Source organism: Lissotriton helveticus, chromosome 2_2 (assembly GCF_964261635.1).
Source record: "Lissotriton helveticus chromosome 2_2, aLisHel1.1, whole genome shotgun sequence".
In the NCBI taxonomy this organism is placed as follows: domain Eukaryota; kingdom Metazoa; phylum Chordata; class Amphibia; order Caudata; family Salamandridae; genus Lissotriton; species Lissotriton helveticus.
The window spans coordinates 319,980,491-320,002,123 of NC_136060.1; the positions used below are offsets into that span (position 1 = coordinate 319,980,491).

Consider the following 21,633-nt stretch of genomic DNA (forward strand, 5'->3'; position numbering starts at 1 on the left):
GGACTTCACCCGGGGTCCTGGGATTCCTCAGGGGGCTCAGCAACCAAGGCCGTTTGGGATACCCAGAGTCACCTAGGTGTGAGATACACAGACCAAATTTATAATATAAACAGTAGCTGAGAACAGCATGTCACACATACAGCACACTACTTGACTCTGCGTACTCACCAACAAGCCATGCACACGCCAGATGCAGTTTTGCCATCAGCTGTGGTATGATGCTGTTACGCAGTATGTAGGAGTCATGTGCTGATCCTGGCACAGACATGGGAGATAATCATATCCGCTTGACATACCACTTGCACATTAATGGAATGGAAATGCTTCCTGTTCCTGTATATGTGCTCACGTGCTTGTGGTGGAACCAGGCCAACATGTGTGCAGTCAATGGCGCCAACAACATACGGTATGTTGCCAAGGTCATAAAAATCACCCTTCACAGCTGCAAATTCATGTCTCCTGGGAAAATGGATGTAGCGGTCCTTGTATGTCATCATTGCGGACGGGACATCATGTAGCACCATGCTGAACGTTGGTTGAGACATCCCACCTGCGCTGGCCACTGTGTACTGTAATGGACCAGTAGCAAAGAAATGCATTGCCCCCATCATCTTAACTGTTGGTGTCAAAGCAATAGGATAGGTTCTGTGAGGCCTCAGATGGGGCTCCAACTGACCACATAGGTCTTGAAGGCTAAGTCGATCAAAACAGAATTTCCTTATGATATTCTCATCCTCCAGGTCCGCCAGCGCTGTGAATGGACAATGCACAGTTGGTTGTCTCCTACATAAAATGAAAGTGGGCACATGTCAATTCAATTTCCCCATGAGATGTGTCCAACATCTTACATCTTGTCTGACAGAGTGTCAACAATGGCTGGACTGAAACAACAGCTTAAAGCACAAGTCACATGCAGAGACACCTTGATCTCAAGTATTTGTACATGTGTTCAGTATGTACATACTGACTATCTCCAAAACAGATTCTGACTATGTGAATGGAAAATGGTACATTCCGACATCTTGTGTCACCAGCCCTGAGAGTAGTTGACCGAGCATATGTTTGAAACAGCAACACAGCTGACTTCTAGCTGCTGTACCTGCCACACCTTCTCGTGTAAGTCGTACAGAGCACACATTTTCAACACAATGAGCACAGTGTGTGGAAGCAGATCAACTATCAAAATGATTTCAGCAATCTACACAGCGAAATAGGCACATTATGTAGTCAGTCCATCATTACTCTGGGTTGATTAGCCATCTCATACATTGACATGTTCACAAATATGAGAGTCCATTACACAACAGATCTGTGTACATGCGCACAAATATGCCAATGCATGTAATCATTTGCACTGACATAGCATGCATAGTCATCAGTGAGTTCAACGTCACACTAGCATTACATTTAGGAATCAGGTGGCATAATTCATTGTAAGTGTCTAGTGTTCTATGATGAGAATTGGCCATTGCCATTGCTACAGCATGATGTGTCCATAGGTGCCGTATGTGTGCTCCGCTACCGCAATCACGGTCATTGGCCACAATTGAAAAATGCCAATTCGCGGTAGCGACCACCTGGCCCCAAGCAGCAGCAAGTTGGGGGTGAGTATTCTGCAAAGTGTGACTTTGGGTGTGAGTGACTGCATGAATCCCAACCCTGAACCAGTGCGGAGCTCTGTGATGCTTCTTGTGTGATGCAATGGTTTCTAAGTGGCATCTGTGTTGAGTGCAACTTTCATGCATTTTCACAACATGTCGTTTCTCATGTGTTTAACACAATGGCCCTTGACATTTCAAGATGAGATGTGACTTGTGACATATGCTGCACTATGAGTGTCAAAGACATTACCTGGCAGTGAACAGTACTGAGCATCATCTTAGTGTGCTTAGTGTGCTTTTGCAGAGCACAACCTAAAATTTGTGAGAACTACACATCTGACACCAATGTACAACAGTAGTTGTGCTTCAAAGCACAACATGGTGGATAGCAGGAACGTATGGCCATTGCAAAAGGACAATTGGGAGTCTATATCGGTGGTGTTCCCATTTGTGACAGAGACAACATGTTGAGATGTGTTGGAACCTAATGTTGTCAGGTCACCAAGGGTAGCCTGGCCTAGGGTAAGACAATCTCTATCTAAGGCACATGTGTAAAGGTTGCAAACCACCCAGCAGTAATTTAATGCAATAACACCCAAAAATGACACTACACCAATGTTTGTGGAAAAATACGAATTGTTTTATAAAAATAAGTTTGTTCCTCTTTATCACCTTTACATCAGTACTTCTCCTTATTCGATAGTTTTACTCCAAGAAACATATTACACTTTATAACTTCAACTTTTCCTGCTCAATACATTTACATCAGGATACAATACCAATCTCACCCCACCTTCTACCAAAAATGTACACAATCAGCGAAGAATGTCAGTGGTTACACTAGTTTTACAGATGCGCTTGCAACCCCTATGAGGACTTTACACTCTTCCTAGTCAGAGGGTACTTTTAGCACTACTTTGACAGTTGGTTCTACCCCCAGCTTCTGGTTCATTGGCTGTTCTTCCCTGGACCTGAAATCAATGAGGATTACATCATCATGCTAATTTCCACCTACCAGGACACAGTAGGGGGAAAAACGAACAGTGTGTCTTGAATATGGTTACTTGCACAATGACTAATTTTTCCCCACACGGAAAGACCTTTTAAGAAACACCACTCCTCAGCCCCTTGAGGTGATTAATCCCTGGGGGTTCAGTCTTCCCCCCTTCCCACACTCTCCTTACTGTACAGCGGAGACTGCAATGTCCAAGTCTCCAAGTGACTGAGCTGACAGGCGGCTCTACAGAAGTTCCAGCCGGCTGCTGCTTGATCCGCTTCCTCCCGCCCAGCCAGCCACTCGATCTCAGTGCTGGCGCGGGGAGGATCGGGGAATGTCTCTCCCCACTTCAGGAACTGCTGTTGGCTCTTCCGCCTAACCTGCCACACAATTTCGGAGCTGGCGCGGACAAGGCTCACCACCGCTTTCGATCCGCTTCCGCTTCTCCGGCCGGCTCCGCCTCACAGAGTCAGACGGCTCAACCGGGCATGCGCGGAGGTGAAGTGGTTCTACACCCGAGCCTGCCCAGCGCTGACGGTTCTGCCTCCTCCGCTCCTCCCACTTCAGGACCGGCGGCCACGCTACCAGGCCGGCGCTATTCACCTCACGCTGGCTCAGGAATAGGCCCTCTGCTTCCACAACAACCGCTGCTCCAAACACACGGACCCCATCTTCCCCACTCAGACAGCTGCTCTTCTCAGCTAGCAGTCTGCCGCTACAGGTAGGAGGAGGGCTTCTGTTCAGTTATGTCGCCAGGGGAAGTCAAGGGCAACCATGAGCCGAATTCATTTGAGGGGCTAATCGAGGGGGCCGCAAAGAATAACTCCTCAGCCTTAATCCTCTCTTCTTCTTAGCAACACTTTGCCAGAGTCTTTCTAAAGTCTTTCCAACTAGGCAGAGGACTGCGTTCCACAGCGCCGCAGTCTCCTTCACCCACTCACACCCCTTTCTTCCAGGCTAGGGGTTGGTCAGGCGCCCAGGGTCTCCAGTGATCCCACGCAGCGGGGACAAGACAAGTAACCCAAGGGAGGAAGGGTGGTGAATCAATAAGGCAGCGTCCTTAGACTGGGAGGTCAACCCTTTGACTATCCTACCCCCACCTTCTGCTACAGCCTGTCCTCCAGCTGACTCTCTCTGGTAAGACAAAATGGCTGACCAGCATTCCGCCTTATATAGGCTGACCCTCGGAGGTCCAGAAGGGACCAGAAGGTTCTGGAATACCCTACTCTATCCTATGGGACAGGTCCCAGGTATGACAGTTGTGACAGTTGGTAGCCACCATTTTGTGACTTCAAGGGAATTCCTGTCAGGAAAGGCCTCTAGGCCTGAGGTGAAGAACTATGAGAGCGAAAAAACACCTATCCCCCAGACCAACACCATAAAAACCTAGTGGACACAAAAATAAATAAAGGCATGAGGGGCAAGAAGGGGACAAAATAAATAAATAATAGGAGGGACTACGCAAAGGGCCAGACAGGTCTAACACGCGTCCCCCCCAGCTGAAAGTGGGGAGAGCTACCCAACCCCTTGGGAGTCCTCATCACTAAGGCGGAAAGACCTAGAGAGACCGTCTGCATTGGCATGGTCCACTCCAGGCCGATGTTCCACCCGGAGACACTACTGCCCCTCCTAGAAGAGGTCATTGGTTCGGGGAGCAGGTTTCCCACCTCTGGATGGAACAATCCCTCTACCCCTATGACCGTGCCCCGGTCTGTCTCCCCATCCTCCTCCTTGTTATATATATATATATATATTATATATATATATATTTTATAATTATTTTATATATATATATATAAAAATATATATATTGTATTGTATTGTATTGTATTGTAAGGGGAGCTTGTAAAGCGCACTGACACCGTGGGTTTCCTGGCGCTGGTTGAATGCTGAAGGACCAGAGGGATTTAGCCAGATTGAGGGAAGAGCCATGTTTTTAGGGATTTATGGAAAAGAATGAGAGAGTTAGAGGTTTTGAGAGAGAGGGGAAAGGAGTTCCAAAGTTTAGGGGCCAGGAATGCGAATCTCCGGCCTCCAGATCTGCAAAGTTTGATGGGGGGGATGAGTAGGAAGTGAAGGTGGGAAGATCTCAGGTTCCGTGAAGGACAATAGGGCCTGATAAGAGATTTCAGAAAGACGGGACAGGAGCCAGATAAAGATTTAAAGGTGAGGCAGCCGATCTTAAAGGCTGCCCTCAAGATGACAGGGAGCCAATGCAGTTTAGAAAGAAGGGGTTTGGCGGATTGCCATTTCGGAATCACAAGGGCCAGTCTCGCCGCTTGATTTTGAACAGATTGTAGTCTGGAGAGAGATGTTTTAGGCAGACCGTGGTAAATAGAGTTCGAAAAATCTAAGCGGGAGAGGACAAGGGCCATAATTACTTGCAGAAGAGCTTCAGGAGTGAGGAGATAGGCCACCTTCCTGATCCTGCGCAGCTGGAACATGCAGGAGGAGACCACCGTCCCCACTTGGGGCCCAAGGGAGAGGCCGGAGTCAATAGTGACCCGAGACTTTTTACCGAGGCCACAGGGGTGGGGGGGGGCCAAGTTCTGCCGGCCAAAAGTACGGACCCCAGTGGGTAGAGCTCCTGCCAGGAAGAAGGAGCTCCGTCTTTCCGGGATTCAATTTGAGCTGGTTTTGACACATCCACTGTAGGATGTGGGACATGGCTGCCTGGAAGTTAGGAATAGCAGAGGGGGAATCGAGAGGAAAGATGAGTTGCAGGTCGTCCGCGTAGTTAAAAACGGTGACGTCCCACTGCCTCAGAGAAAAAAGGAGGGGTCGAAGATAGAGGTTAAAGAGAAGAGGGGATAAGGAGGAGCCCTGAGGGACCCCGCAGGGCAAGTGCTCCCTAGGAGCTCTAAGAGTGCCCAGGCTGAGGGTCTGAGACCTCCCGGTCAGGAAGGATTTGACCCATGCCAGCGCCAGGCCCTGGATGCCAGCCTGCTCAACACGGTGGAGGAGGATGTTGTGGTCCACCGTGTCGAAAGCGGCTGACAGATCTAATAAAACCAAGGCCTGGGGGGTACCCTTGTCAGCGCCGTCTCTCAAGGCATCCAGCACGGCCAAGATCACAGTCTCCGTGGAGTGGCCGGGTCTGAAGCCGGCCTGATTGGCCTCGAGAAAGTTGGAGCTCTCGATAAACTGTGAGAGACAGGCGGTGGCGTGGGCTTCCAGGATTTTAGAGAAGAAAGGCAAGAGAGAGATGGGGCGGTAGTTCGCCGGAACGGCGGGATCAGCCCCAGGCTTCTTCAGTAGAGGCACCAAAACGGCCTCCTTGAAGGAGCAGCGTACCGTACCGGACGAGAGAGAGGAATTCAGCAGGGGAAGGATGCAGTCGGGTAGAGAATGGCAGATGTCTCGTAGTATGGTGGGGGGACAACAGTCGTCTGGAGATCCAGACTTAATACGGGTAGCCAATGTGGCCAGGGAAGTGGGATCTAAGGGAGGAAACTGAGTGAAAGAGAGGGCATTGTGAGGGGGAGAGACGGAACCCGCGCCAGGGGGAGTAGCCGGGATGGTGTCTTTAATCAAAGCAATTTTCTGAATAAAAAAAGTACTTAGCGCGTTACAAGATTCCTGTGTGGGGGCCTGAGTCGGAAGTGTCCTGGGGTCGGAAGTGAATTCGTTAAGGACTTTAAAAATCTCTTTGGACTTGCAAGGGGCGGATAAGATTTTTTCTGAGGCGTAAGCTTTTTTGGCTGCGGAGATGGCTGTTTTGTACTTATTGCGCGCGGCCACATATACGCCTCTACTAGACGAGCAATAGTCTCTCCTCCACCTGCGCTCAGATCGGCGGAGTTCCAATTGCAGGGTCTTGAGGTGGGGGGTGAACCATTTGTGGGAGTGGAAATGTCGGGATCGGGGGAACTTAGTTAGAGGGGCAAAAATATCGCTGGCTGTCGTGAGCCAGTCAGAAATATGCCCCTGAAGCTCGCTGGTGCTTAAATCGTTGTGGAGCAGGGGACGGGTTAGAGAGAGGTGAGATAGAAGTTTAGAGGAGTCGGCGGCTCTCCACTTGCGGGCGGTGCCGCCCTCCTGCAGTGGGATCCTGATCTGACCGACAGCCGAGAAAGTGGTGTCAATCAAAAGGTGATCGGACCACACACACGGTGTTATAAGCGGACAGGAGGACTTGACCCCGTGGACCCAAATGTGGTCGAGGATGTGGCCGCTACTGTGAGTGGCGGACCTGACTAATTGAGTGAAGTTCAGGCTCGAGAGGGCCTCGAACAGTTCGATGGCATGGGGGCCAGCGTCCTCGTTCTGAAACCAGTAGTTGGAGTCACCAACAATGACAGTGCGGGGGGAGGAGGTAGCAATGTTAGTCAACTGTTCAATAAAAGAGGAGGGGAAGGAAGGCATGGGGTGGGGGGGCGGTGATAAAGTACCATTAGGGTAACTGCACCTACCTCGGTCCCAAGACGGAGGACCAGGTTATCCACTTCAGGTAGGGTCATGGAGGCGGAGGCGATAATCTTAAGATTCTTGCGTATAACCGCTGCCACCCCTCCACCGGAGCGGCCCCCAGGACGGTTGGTGTTCAACAGAAAATAATCTGGGGGTAACGCAGCAAGGATGTCAGGGAGGGAATCGTCGGTGAGCCAGGTCTCAGATAGTAAGAGAACGTCTGGCCTCTCCGTCATGAGAAGATGGAAAATATCGGCTTGATGCCTGACCAAAGAGCGAGTGTTTAGGTATAATACCCGGAGCTGCGGCTCAACAAGAGCAGGGGCAATGAGAGGTAGCGCCGGCCCCAGATGAGGGGGGGAGTGCCCTGCAATCCCCAGTGAGGAGATCCTGGCCCAGGTATCAAGAGATAGGGGGCAAGCAGAGGCTTGTAGGCTCATAAGAGCAGAGGGGGAGTAAGAAATAGCAGTGGCGGCATCCCTGGCCCCTGGGCCCGTCCGGCTGCGGACGGGCGCAGACGGGCAGGACTCTGGCGTGACTCCGGCGCGCCCGCTGAACGCGTCCACTGCGCGGAGCCATGAGTGAATGATTTTATAGGCGCCCGAGTGACAGGAGGGAAAGCCCACTCCAAGATGTCCGCCACTGAGCTTTTCTCTCGGTCCCTCGGTAATGACGGCCCTAAGTCGGCCGGAGGGTGAGGGGAAGGCACGTAGTCTGCCAAAACCGAGCAGAGTCAAAAATTGCAATTAATAAGAGACCAAAACGAGTCCTGAAACTCCAATATGAAGCGCGAGTGAAAGCGCCGAAATGACAAGCAGCGTGGAGCGCTGTAGCTGGTGTGGGAAGGACACAAAGGGAGGGGTGAATCAGGGTTTTTAAAAGCAGTTTAAAAAGCAACCACCCGGCTCAAGCCTCAGGGGTCGAGTATCAGCAATCTACTGAGACAGAGTCCTTCTACAGTTTTTATAGGCGCCCGAGTGACAGGAGGGAAAGCCCACTCCAAGATGTCCGCCACTGAGCTTTTCTCTCGGTCCCTCGGTAATGACGGCCCTAAGTCGGCCGGAGGGTGAGGGGAAGGCACGTAGTCTGCCAAAACCGAGCAGAGTCAAAAATTGCAATTAATAAGAGACCAAAACGAGTCCTGAAACTCCAATATGAAGCGCGAGTGGAAGTGTCATGTATTCCTATAGGTTCTGAATCGATCCCCCTATTCCTGACCCTATTCTGGTTAAACTAACTATCAAGTTAACTAACAGTCAGCCCATGAGGCAAGAACAGCCCCCATGATGCAGATACCGTTATCTGACGCAGTCACACTACGGCACAGGAACGTGTTATCTGATTAGGTCATAACGCTTGAGATCTAATTAGACAAGCGACATTCCTCCAGCCCCTGATAAGGCATACGACGTTCTCATAACAAATCAAACCTATGACAACCTGGAAAATGCGTGCGGCCATTGTTTTGATTTCACAGAGAACTTCAGTAAAAGAATGTGCTAACGAGCAAGTCGTATGACATCTTTATTGACGTATCTATGTCCATCCTTACGTCAATCTCGGCACCTTTAAGGTATAAATATTGCCGATCTTGCCCTATGCAAACACACGCGTGGTGACAAGACGGAGCAGCCATACTTGCCGAAGCCGAGAGCAGAAGCAGACCCCGCTGGCGCAGCCCCGCCTTCCTGACGCGCTGAGAGACGCGCTGCTATCTCAAGCCGAGAGACCCAGCACCGGCGTTTCTGGGCAGCCCTCGCAGGCAGCCTGGAATATCGAGAGCAGAGAAAGAGACACCATTCCTCATTCATCCTAACTTCCAGGTACAGAACTGAATAACCCCTCACAGAGAATTCTTTAGTTATTCACTTGGCAAAAACAAACTTAACTTAAACTGTAACTTTCTATTCCCGCCCACGCATTAGACTTAGGTCAGGTACACGGGGTAGGCGTATTTAGAAACACCAGTTGAGTAAGTTTAGTCAAATGTATATGTGTATGTAAATATATTTTAATCATTTTAAACATCATATGGCTCAGAAACCATATCAATGTTTTTACAGTATTATTTTATACTATTGCTTTTAATGTATGCACTTTACTTAACTATAAGTATTGCAATAATATCGATCCATTTCTCTTGTACGAGAAAAGAGACTGATCAATAAATAACATCTTTTTATTGAACACGCCCGTCTCTTCCTTTTCTCTACAATCTGATGAGACTAAGAATGCACGTACTGACTGAGTAAAATAATTGCCTTGTGCTCACACGACTCTCGAGATTGACTCTTGATTAGGGGAGAGCAAAGTTGTCATGTTCTATGGTTGTCAGAAACTAAATCCCTTCTTGTCTAATCAGGGGAGTTAATTCTTTCCTGAACATTCGAGAAAGTTTCTAGCGAACTCTGAGCTACGCTGGCAAACCCAAAAATTAAGTCTAGTATCGACAGTAGTAGACCTAGTTAACGTCTGGTCTAGGCCTTTACTGCTGTAGGTATTATTCCAATGCGCAGAGCCTATTGGGAAAATAGGAGCTACACTACATGGCGCCCAACGCGTTTGGAAAGGGCGATAAAACTAACGTAAGACATTTAGAGTAACTCAGTCGTGCTTTCTCACTCAGACCCCTTTTCCCATTATACTCCAAAGACGTCTGGAGTGGGTGAAAGGTAATATCCTCCAAAACCTCGCAGGAGGGAACTCCTATGTATGGTTCTTGGTATAGTCAACGTTGAAGGATAAAAACAGTCCCAAAATATTGTGCATCTAATCTCTGTTTCCATAAAGAAACCTGATCTGCAAACAAACATAATACCATCCTGTCTGTAAAATGGCAGAGAGTGATGATGAAAGAGAGGCAGTTAGATTAGCAACTGAACTCGCAGATGCTGATGCTACCATGCAAGCAGCAGACCCGAATATAACACTCATTCCGGTCATTAAAAGGAGATCTATAACCTTAAAACTTATAGAAAATGGACTGACACCTAGAGGTGGCACAGTCATATTCGTAATCGAGGCACACGAATATCGGCAGACAGAGGTATACTATTCATGGATACATTTTCCAGCAGCAAATGCTGTAACAAAGTACTTCCACTATTACAAAGTAGAGGAACCTCCTGAAACGTACACTCCTTTCGAGGAGGTGGAAGTACCACTCAAATTCCAAGAGCATTTGCTCTTATTTGATGGCGCCCTAATACATAACAATCACATTACAAGGCTCGGTCCTTTAGGTAGACCAGGAGCAACGTGGCCGGTCTTAGCCGGATACACACCACATCCAGACATCGATAGGATGCCTGCAGCTGAGCTGTTAATACAGCTAAAACAATTACTAAAAATTCATAGACAATTAGTCCAGTATGTAATGCGGACTTCAACAATTCAGCCAGCGATTAAACTTCCACAGCTGACCCCTCACCAGGGGAACACAAATAAAATTACACCACAGAACATCCAATCCTGCCTAGGTAAAGTTCCAGCTAAACGGGAACAGATACCATTCTGGTTGGCACAGAAAATCACCCAAATAGAGGCGGTGTTTCCTGACACCACCCCATTAGAAAAACACAGGATTCTGACTATATGTCTCCCAATGGGATTCGCACCACACATTGAGGACTGTGACACTTGGGGTACAGTCTTTGCTTCCATCTACACAAAAACGCACGGTGTTCCATCCATTTCGGTAATACCAGATGTGCTAAAACAAATTCAAGATGAATACGGTCCAGAACCTGCTTTAACTCTTGGTATGAAATTACTAAAAGACTTCAAGCAGGTCTCGGCTATATTATTAGCCAACATAAAAGGTGAGGCAGCAAACGTGGCGATCCGCCAGAGGTTAAAAGAGACAGATATAGCAGACCAACCAGCTGAAATTGCCAGTATCATAGAAAAATCCTATGAAGAACTAGGCAGAGATAGTCTAGGTGGAATACCAGTAAAACCGCAACTGACTACAAGTCCAGAAAAAATATTTTTTAATAATAATTCACCAAAAAAGAACTGGGATGGAAAAAAACAATCCAATCCTAAAGAAAAGAAATTCCTGTCCCGAGGGAGGTCTCCCAGGCGAAGAGAGAAATCTCCAAACCAAAGACAGAGGTCACCGCAGAGTGACCCCTCTGGGAATAGATATAACCTTAGAAATAGGGATAATATTAAAAAACCTGATAGATATCAAGACATTGATACACGTCCCTCTCAATCTTTTCAGACTTCCTCGCAGAAATCGGAAAGAAGAGGACGATCAGAAGAGCACGCCAAGTCCAAAGACAAGGAACCTGCTCAGATAAAAAAGAAATTACAATTTCCAAAAAAGAAGGTAGCCAGTATCAAGGTAGTTAAAAATGCCGAGAATACTGAGGACACAACTGAAAAACGGAGAATGGGCTCAGACAATGCTAGACAGCGCAGCAGAGGTGAGCATAGCTCGCAAAGTCCTTATGAATCATCTGGAGACAGTGGACACGAATGAATACCTTCAAGTGGAAACTGCAGACACCAGAGTTAGCAAGCCCCACAAGATATACGAGATAACATTACGTATAGAGGGAGATAAGACTAGGAAAATAAGGGGACTATTTTGGGATAATCTCTCCAAGGGCTATGATATCCTACTAGCTGAAAAAGACTGGCCACCAGAGTTTGCCAGGGAGTGCCCTCATGGCGAAGAAGTAATTATGCCTGCCTTCTCGAATCATATCCCGATTCATAAAAAAGTTGTCATGTTCTATGGTTGTCAGAAACTAAATCCCTTCTTGTCTAATCAGGGGAGTTAATTCTTTCCTGAATATTCGAGAAAGTTTCTAGCGAACTCTGAGCTACGCTGGCAAACCCAAAAATTAAGTCTAGTATCGACAGTAGTAGACCTAGTTAACGTCTGGTCTAGGCCTTTACTGCTGTAGGTATTATTCCAATGCGCAGAGTCTATTGGGAAAATAGGAGCTACACTACAGAAGCGCCGAAATGACAAGCAGCATGGAGCGCTGTAGCTGGTGTGGGAAGGACAGAAAGGGAGGGGTGAATCAGGGTTTTTAAAAGCATATAAATATAAATATAAATATAAATATATAAATATATAAAAGTATATCCAACTTACCTACAGGCACGTGGTATGCTTACAGAGATTAGTATGTTAGGTCACAAGGTTACAAGGAGGAACAGGCCAGCTTTTTGGCTGTGTCAACATCATATTGGTCATTAATGTCAACTATGCATGTTTCCATGCATCTTCTGATGATTGCATAAAGGTTGCACATGCAGATGGTAGTGGGCAACGTGGGGGGATCATTTTCTAGTTTAGTGCTTTGCTTGCATATGATAATTGTGAGTATAGCACTATACTTAACCTACGTCTCTGTCTATTGCAGAATCTACTGAGGGCACAGAAGGACAGGGGATGGACACCAGTGGGGAAGCTTCTGGCACAACTGCTTCACATGAGCTCACTGACACTGATGTGACCAGCACCTTCGGAGGGGGACAGGAGTACCTTGGATGAATCACGCCTGGAAAAATCAACCTCAACATCATCTGACTCCAGTGGTGACTCCTCGATGTTGGTGGGCACAGGAAGTTCAAAATCTGCCTCTTCTTCTACCATACATCGGTCAGTGCCACCCTTCTGGACGATCCCACAAGTGCTGTTTGTGCCCGCAGCCGTAGGAAGGGTAGAGTCTCCTTTCCCCAGACACCGCTGCCACTGTGTCCCCTGCTGCCCTCAGTGGGGAGGCGGTGGACCTTTTGTGCCAGCTGTGTGGGTCAGGCTGCTCTCCTGAATGCCTTCCAGGATCGTGACAAGAAGTTGGCACAGTTAGTTGCCTTCATGAAGGGCATTCATTCTGACGTGGGTGGGCTACACCGAACTGTCCAGTCTTTGTCCTCCACAGTGACGGCAGCCATTCAGCAGTCACAGGCTCCCAGTCCAGCTCCGGTCTCTTCAGCAACCACCCTGTCAGTGGCACCACCTGACGAGAATACCCACATGCCACAGCCCTCAGGCACCAAGTCCTCCACACATAGCACACAACAGCAGCACTCCAAGTGGTCTAGACCACAGACACCATCCCCACAACACAAACAGGTGCAAAGGTGAAAGTCCATCACGTGACACTCAGAGTTATCAGGCCAAGAAGCAGGCCTCAACCTCACATTCATCCAAATCATCCCCATCCAAGGGCACTCCCATCTACACACCTGCTCCCAAAGACAAACAAACAGTTGCCCTGTCTGCTGTGAATCTGGTGCCTGCAACGACTCAGCACAAACACTTGTATAAAGGCACATTCACCCACAACCTCAACTCTCACCCACACCCCTGTGAAGCTGGGACTGGAGAGCAATGTGGGGGATTCACCTGGACAACAGTGGATAGAGGGGAAAAGGCAAGGCTACTCCAAACGTACCACCAGATCCAGCAAATCCCCATGGGGAGAGACACCTGAACCTGATACACCTTTGGTGGAGAGTGAGGCTGTTGTGCTTGATGGAGCAAGGTGGAGAAAATAAATGATGTGTACCCCTTGTGAAGTCACACTTCAATAACATGTAATCTGATCTAATGGAGTGCTACATGGACTAATCAACTTAGAATAAATTGTCACGCACACATCAACACGTGGGAGATTAATTCTTCCTGTGTTGCAATCATAATTTACTAACTGTGTACTTTTGTTGTGTTCTGTATTAATATGCTGCTTTAAAATAATGGAATGAAGCATAAATGTGCTTTTGTTCATGTATGTGTGGCTGAAATCAGGACCAAAAGTAAGTATAGTATGCATATATGTAGCTTTTTGCTAGGTAATGTCTAATGGGAAAACCTTAGAAAGGGGGGGGGTAAACAGAATAGGCTATTTTTCTCAAATGTAATGTTTATTTGTGTTTGTTTCTATGATAGTTCTCATTCTGGTTCGTGAGGCCTAAAAACAAGATGGAATCACTGGCTGCTTTTACAGCGAAAGACAAGACGCATGCGCATTAACGACTGACAAGAGTGAATGCGAGCTGCCTGTGCCTGTGCGGAAGACAGTTTAAGGTTGCGTGGCCTGGAAGTCTAGGTGGCTGCCAAGTGCTGAGAGCAATGGTTCTGAACATGTGAAAATCGTGTAACGTTGCAAATATAAGAACTTGACTAGGCTGGACTGTTGAAACAATGGGGACATTAAAAAAGTGCCTGACAGGAAGAAAAAATATAATTTATCGATAAGGTTATGCTCATCCAACCCTAATTGACCAATGAGGACTCGACTTTTCTCCAAAAGTTACTCTTTTAGATAGATAGAACTAGTAAAAGGGGTATAAAAAGTGCTGATTTTGTCAAGAAAATATTCGCTCCTTCAATTTCCTGCTGGCATGCTGTCGGTCTGCTGATTGATTTGGACACGTAAGAACTTTGGGAAATTTTAACTTTTCTTTTCAGCAAATGCCCTTTAGTTAAGGACTCTAGTCAGGGATGTTAAGGAAAATTGGGACTTCGAGTACTATTAATCTCTGCCAAAACTTGCGTTCTGAACGGAAACTTCTAAATGTTTTATTTCTGATATCTTTTCCAAATAAATGCTATTAACTGTTTTGAACCAAATGTTCGTTTAAATGTCAATTTTGGAATTAAATAAATAAAGAAGAGAAGTTTTAGACATGTTAATAAGCTTAAATAAAATTAGATAAAATGGAAATGTAAGCTGGTCTTGAGTCTTCCTACGCCTAATTTCATACTAGCAGACCTGTCGACCCATATGGCGATATGTCTAAACGTATATTTTCTGATGACAAAACCATGGTAAGATTCTAAAAACTGCAGATGTAAATAGTGTAACATTCAGCTTAAATTAGACATCTTGCTAAATGATACAGCAGCTTTCCATTAGATTCACTGATCCCTAGAATGAAGAGAAAGTGTACATGAGTAGCTCTCAGTTATATGCGCCCCACTGGTGAGTATATGTGTGTTCTGGTGTTTCAGGGATAAGTGAAATGGTTTCAGAGATTTATTTGGGAGTAGTGCTGCATCATGCTCACCTCACTTCCCACTCCGGCCAAGACAATTGTGGGCTATCTAATCCCCAAGAAGTTCAGATCCAGCCCTCAACATTCCCCCTCACACACTGTGTCTCACGGTGGTGCCTGGACTGCCCATTTGTATCCCCTGAGCTAGGGTGATTCCCATGGAAGTAGACTGTGTTACCCATTCCCCGTGCAGTTTCTCATGAACACATGTGCATACTTTGAATTTGTACTCGCCAATGGCCTTGCTGTTTTGTACGTTTGATCCCTATCTGTGTATTATGTAATAAAGACAGTTACTCCTGTTGTCTGCTTTGTCAATATCCTTGCTAAATAAAAGTTTTTATGTAAGGGTATCGGTTCATGTTACACATGCTCTGTATGCCACTTTAACATTGCCAATTGCATGTTTTACTTTTTTAAAGGTTTCTAGAGATAACAAGCACTTTTGATCTTTTTCAGTCTGAGGCTTGAGGGCGCAATGATGGTTGTTTGTGGTGGTCTACTCCTCTCCTAATCATTCTGTGCTCAGGTTTGCTAAATTGTACACGTCATGTCAGGATGCAATACTAGAACAGAGGTGAATGCGAGCCACAAGATTACTTGCGGGGTGGCCAGGGTCCGGGATTCTGTGGGCTCTTTCTTGATTTGTGCACAGCAGTGTTGGTGTGTTCCTATGTTCATAGTCACATGGGTACATTTGAATGTGTGCACCTGAGTAGTGATACAGTGTGACTGGCCTGTCATTGTCAGTAGTGTTGATGTGTGTGTCCCCCTTCAATGCCAACTACACACATGTATGACCCAGGTAATGAGTGCCTGTTTGTTTAAATTGTCAGACATGTGCTTCAGATTATGGGCACATGTAGGAGTTGTAGGTTCAGCACTGTTCAGTGTATCGTTGTGTCCTTGCACTCCTGGGGGACTCCTACTTGTTGTTGCTGCCAGTTGTGAGTATGCAGAGTGTGTGACTGCAGAGTCTGTGTTGTGTTGTGTTCATCAGCCATGTGTCTTGTTTCTGTTTGTGTTCACTGTGCTGACCTGCTCAGCCACACCGACTTTATTTATGAGTTTTCTCATGCATTGCGGTCACTTGACCCATTTTTGGCTCCAGTATGGTATGTGGTATGAAGAGTCATACCATACATTATAGGTGCTTCCGATGCCTACACATTGTGAGTTACACCTCTATGTGTTTGTGGACTGTACACTCCTCACCTGTCCAATACTGCTGTACACGCCACTTCAGTCTCATGTCTTCCACCCCATGCATTGCCAGTGTGTGGGCCTCCCCACCACTTCATAGTGTGACATTAAACTGTGTGAGGATGATCTGTGTATAGGACCAATGTGCTACTCAGGACAGTTTCACAATTAGTTTAATGTTATTTTCTTCTACTAGTTTGCAGTCATGGTTGCTCATATGCAGTGCATATGTTTGAGCAGCATAGTCCTCTAGTCATGTTGTTTGAATCTTGCTTTCCCTGAGTTGTGCATCTGTGGGTGAAGGCTAAGCAGTATGTGTTTTTGTTGAGGTACTGCTACCCTTCCTGAGTGTGATGTTATCTGTGTGCTTTGATGATTTGTGTTGTGGGAGTTCATGGTGGGGAACTCAGATATGTTTGCTACTGGTTTTGTAGTTGTGCACACACTGCTTGGTGTGCATGCAGTGCTGTCAGTGTATGTTGCCTTTTACTTGCTTGGTGTGCATCCCGCTGATGTCCTGCTGAGTTTGCTATGTAATGGATTGGTATATGCATCTGTTGTGTTTTCTTGTGGATGTATGCAGTGTTTGGCCTGTGTTGGGTCTTTCTACTGACATGTGCAATGTGTGTGTGATGTTCTATTTGCATGACATTGTGTGTGAGAAGTTTGGGCATTGTGATACATTCAGATGGGTGTTGCGTGTGTAATGTGCACTTCTTGTGCATATGTCACATGCATCAATGTGCATTCATGTTAATGAACTTGTTTTGAACGCACTCTAGTAGTGTGTCCTCCTATTGTTGGCCAATCACTTGTCAGGTTTGTGCATGCTTGTGGTACACTATGACACCATGTTCACTTGATAACTGGTGTGTTGTGGATGTGTGTATTAGCTGATTTGTCCCCTTGATGCCAGTTATTGTTCATGATTGTTTTTTGATGATGCAATTCTTGTTTGTGTTGGGGTGTGGTGTCTGTGCATTGGTCCAGAGTGACAATGCTATGTATTCCTGTTCTGTCTAGGATCACATTTCCTTTCCACTGTTTGGCTGTACATGGCTGGGCTTGTTGGACTTCTGTGCATTTTGTTTGTGAGATTTGCGTTTGGATATTTGGGTCAGCATTGGGTCAGGCATCCCTGGGTGTGAGTCTGATATTTGTGGATGCACCAAAGGGTGTGTGGTTGGTTTTCAGTGAACTCACAGGACAGCATTCGCACAATTATGTGTGTTTCTTGCAGGTGTTGCAGGTTGCAGGTGTGAGGTGGGTAGATGAGAGGCATGTGTGAAGGTCCTACTTGGGTTTGACAGTCAGGGAGTGTGGCAATGAGCCATGTGTGTTGTGCTGATGGCATACACATGTTAAGTAAGTTGACACAGATGTGTGGCTGGTCACTGTATGACTTCTGACACTTCCTATCATTCCTGCGCCTATACATGGCTTGCATTGATGTATCCCTAAGTTGTTGCACAGAGGTCACTGTGGTTTAATTTCAATCACTGTGCCACCCATGTCTGATGAGAGGGCCTAAGGGTGGTGTGATATGTTCCCCCTCTTGCATGTGATGTACACATGCTATGTGGCTTGCTCCATGGCTTTCCAGCACTGTCCACTTCACTTTGGGCTAGCACATTTATAGTCCTCCATTGCTGCTGACCTATGGTATGTGTATATGGCAGAGTGTCAGTGCGGGACCTTTCTGGGGGACTAGCAGTGTGAACAGTTGAGTGGTTGTTCATATGCGGTGTGAGTCTTCATTTCTTAATTATTCTCAGCTTGATTCACATGAGTGGAAGGTAGGTGTGAGGAGGAGGGTGGTGCAGCCCCTGACCTGTGCAAGGTGTTCATCTTCACCCCCACCTTCCCAGTAAATCTACCTTGTCCTTTGATGTGTGGGGTACGAGGTCTAGCTGATGAATTTTTTCAGGGGGGCACATGAAGGGCACACAGCATGTACCAAGATGGGTGTGGGAAGCATACTGTGGGTAGGGTGAAGGTGGAGCCCTGTGAATCTGGCCAGACTGTCCATGCCTGGTGCAGGCCCTGCCTACTACATTGTGCGCAGATTTTCCTGCGTCTTCACCGCTGCGGTGACTTGCCCGGGACATTGCAGTGATTTCTCAGGTGATGGGTGACCCGGATGCAGAGGTTGGGTTTCTATAAGGCGGGACATGTGTGAGTACACTGGGGGATATGTTCCTGTTCCCACCAGAGTATCTGATGTGGACAGGAACCGTATGTCAGCACATGAGTTGTGTGTTGTGGTTGTATGCGGAGTTGTGTTTTTACGTACCTGCGGTGTTGTTCAGGGCAACGTCTTATTTGCTGGTAGTGGATGAGGTACAGCAACGGAAGGGCTTGAGGAGCTGGATCCTTTGCGGTCAGGATCGCATGGAGGTGACTGGGATTTGAGTTTTGCACTCTGCAGTAGTGCTTCCACCATCTCCGTGTAGCTGGGATCTCCGCTGCGGTGTGATGGGCTGTTTGCGGGATCGTGATTTGTCCTGCAGTCAGAACGTCATCTGCACAGTGGTGCTTCTCTATTGGCTCCCTCGCCACTGTTGTGGAAGGAAATTTCTGGCAGATCACATAACTCCGCAGCAGATGGAAAATAGACTATGTTTGCCCATTGTAATATGGCGGACACAAGGACCGCCGATGGAGTGCGGAAAAGAACATTTTCCGCTACCGTCAGTACCGCGGATGTGCCTACGACCGCCATCCTAATGAGCTCCTCAGTCACTGGATGATGTCATCAGTGATATCATCAGTGATGTCTTTCGAGATGTCATGAGTGATGTCAGTAACCATGTCATGAGTGATGTATTATGTGATGTCATGAGCAGTGCATTGCGGGGCGCAAGTTATAGTTATCTCAGCTAACTATAACTGCTGAATTCCTCAGCACAATCTGGCAATACAGCCCTGGGGACTGTGTCTTGCTTCAAGAAGGATTACGGAGTAGACTCTTGCAAGCTACAGATTAATGAGCCCACCTGCATTATCTCCAAGAGTCCACATCCTGGAGAGCACCCAGTGGACTTTTAAGGATTTGGTCAGGGGCATTGTGATAATTGTGGTCCGAACATCTCAGAGACCATCTAAGAGATTCCAGACCTTTGGAGTGGCGATTTGGATACTTTGAACCTGCAAAAAGACTTTCAGGAAGCACCTTCTGAAGTTTCATGTCGTTTGTCCCGCTGAAATCTCCAGGGTGCCACACTTCCCGCTAAGTGTTTCCGACCAGGGCTCCATCACAGTCAGTCTCAAACTTTGACTTTGATCAGTCACGTGCGACCAGATGTTCCAAAGTGGCGCTATAGGTTTTTAAGCACTATAAAGTGGTCAATCTTTAAAAATTCATCTCTCCAGTTCCCTACATTGGATTTTTGTCACTTTGTAGTCTATTTGTTCATAAAAATATTTCCTATTTTTATTGTGTGTTGTGTCTTACTTATTTGATGTATTGATGTTTTTGAATGCTTTACAATCCTGTCTTCTAAGTTAGACCTACCTGCTCATTGTCAGCTACCAAGGGTTGAGAAAGGGGCTAATTTACTGAGACCTTTACTGTGCACTATACCATGTTGGAGGCCTTATTACTAGTGGTGGCTGCATACTTACCTCTACAAATAATCCTCTTTCCAACAATGTTGATGTAAGGTGTGGGGTCATAAGCAATAAATACACTGTGGGGGCATCATTTATATTAGCTTAGTTATCTATAGCTGCTGAATTTTTATGGGTTTGTCAGAGTGAAATGTAAGCGTAACTATCACGTCCCTTCAACCTTTGTTTTTTCAGAAAATTTCTATGTTTTTCAACACTATTTCCTATCTATAACATCTGTGTAACCTTTAGTTTTAGTCAGTGAATTTCAAAGGTTTTTTTAAATTTTATTTCCTATATTTCCTAACTATAACCTGTAATCTTTAAGATTGGGTGTGTGAATGGCTGTTTAGGTTGGTGAGTGGCTGTGTAGGTCAGTGAATGGGTATGTGAATGAGTGTATGGCTCTGTAACTGTGTTTAAATGGTTTTTTGGGTGTGTTAGTGGGTTTGTGAGTGGGTGTAAGGGTCTGTGAAGGGGTATTTGAGTGGCTGTATGGGTCTGTGAGTGATTGTGTAAGTAACTGTGTGGGTATTTGAGTTGGTTTGTGAGTGGTTGTATGGGTCCATTAGTGGGTGTGTGAGTGGCTGTATGAGTCTGTACAGTGGATGGAGAAAGGGAGCAGGGCCTCTGACAAGCTCCCACTAATCCTGCAGTGTTGGACTTGCTGGTGGTAACAGGAGGGGCTCTTGGACCCCAAGGACTCTCAGCATGGAGGATTAGTTCATGTAAGACTATTAAAAAGTGAAAATCGTATTTGAGTCAAAAATAACAAAATGATTGTGCGCGTGTAGGTGTTTAGCAGCATCAGAAATTTTCCTATACCAAGTATATATTTAAATAACGTATTTAGACTATCTGAATTTGACAGTGAGATTTATGTTTAGGATGCGTTGAAAAAATAAACCGGGTTTGTTTCCAATACAGTGACTGGGCTCTTGCTCCGTGAATTCAGCATCCTTTCAAAAAAATGTTTTCTTTTTTAATCATTCGCCTAACCGTCTCGGTCTCATAATGATATCAATCGCTAATCACACACTGAAAAATAATAGCCTTCTGTTTTCTTTTCTTTATGGATTTTACACAAAGCTCTATCAACAGGATATATTTCATGTGGACGACTTAATTAACTTTTCTGTATATAAATGCTTTCATAACTTGTAGACTAAGAAGTACATAAAACTCAAGATAATATCTCAAGCTATACGTTGCATAGAAACTGTAATCAACATTTAAGGACCCAGATTAAAGAAAATTAATTCTGACATACATTTTAACATAGCATGGTCCTATCTGTTTACATTTGTAGGCAACCGTGGATAAAGGAATTGGAAGTAAGTGAGAAACCAGTTTCTGTTCTCTGCACGATTCCTACAAAAAGTAAGAAATTAAAGTACTAAATTAGTCGACAAGCAGCTTTGCACTTATTTTGTGTATACTTAACGAATTGATGTACCTCAGATTTTGTTTGTGGACAGAAAACAAGGAGTGGTTAAGCCAGGAGACTTTTGGTCATTTCAGTAATGGGGACTAATTGTTGTAATGGCTGTATGTTGTGTGATATGTGTGGATGCACAAATATTAAACATAACATATCCAGACACAGGTTTATGATATAACTTATGTAACTCAGATCTGACATATTCTTACCCCAACTCTCTCCAACATGTATTCCTTTGAAACATAAAGACATATTGTGCATTGAATTGTTTTGCTTGTTTACGTGTTACTACAATATTCAATTGCAAGACATAATGACGTTTCCTTCCATGTTATCTAATCACAATACTG

General features: G+C 46.0%; 1 protein-coding gene across 1 annotated transcript in view; it reads left to right on the forward strand.

Moving 5' to 3' along the window:
- The window catches only part of CLNK (cytokine dependent hematopoietic cell linker), a 1,039,166-nt gene that overhangs the window by 775,015 nt on the left and 242,518 nt on the right, over positions 1-21,633 (forward strand). The window contains exon 11 of the mRNA XM_078678887.1: positions 21,152-21,176. Coding sequence (XP_078535013.1) covers positions 21,152-21,176 — 25 coding nt within the window. The remainder of the gene's footprint in view (positions 1-21,151; positions 21,177-21,633) is intronic.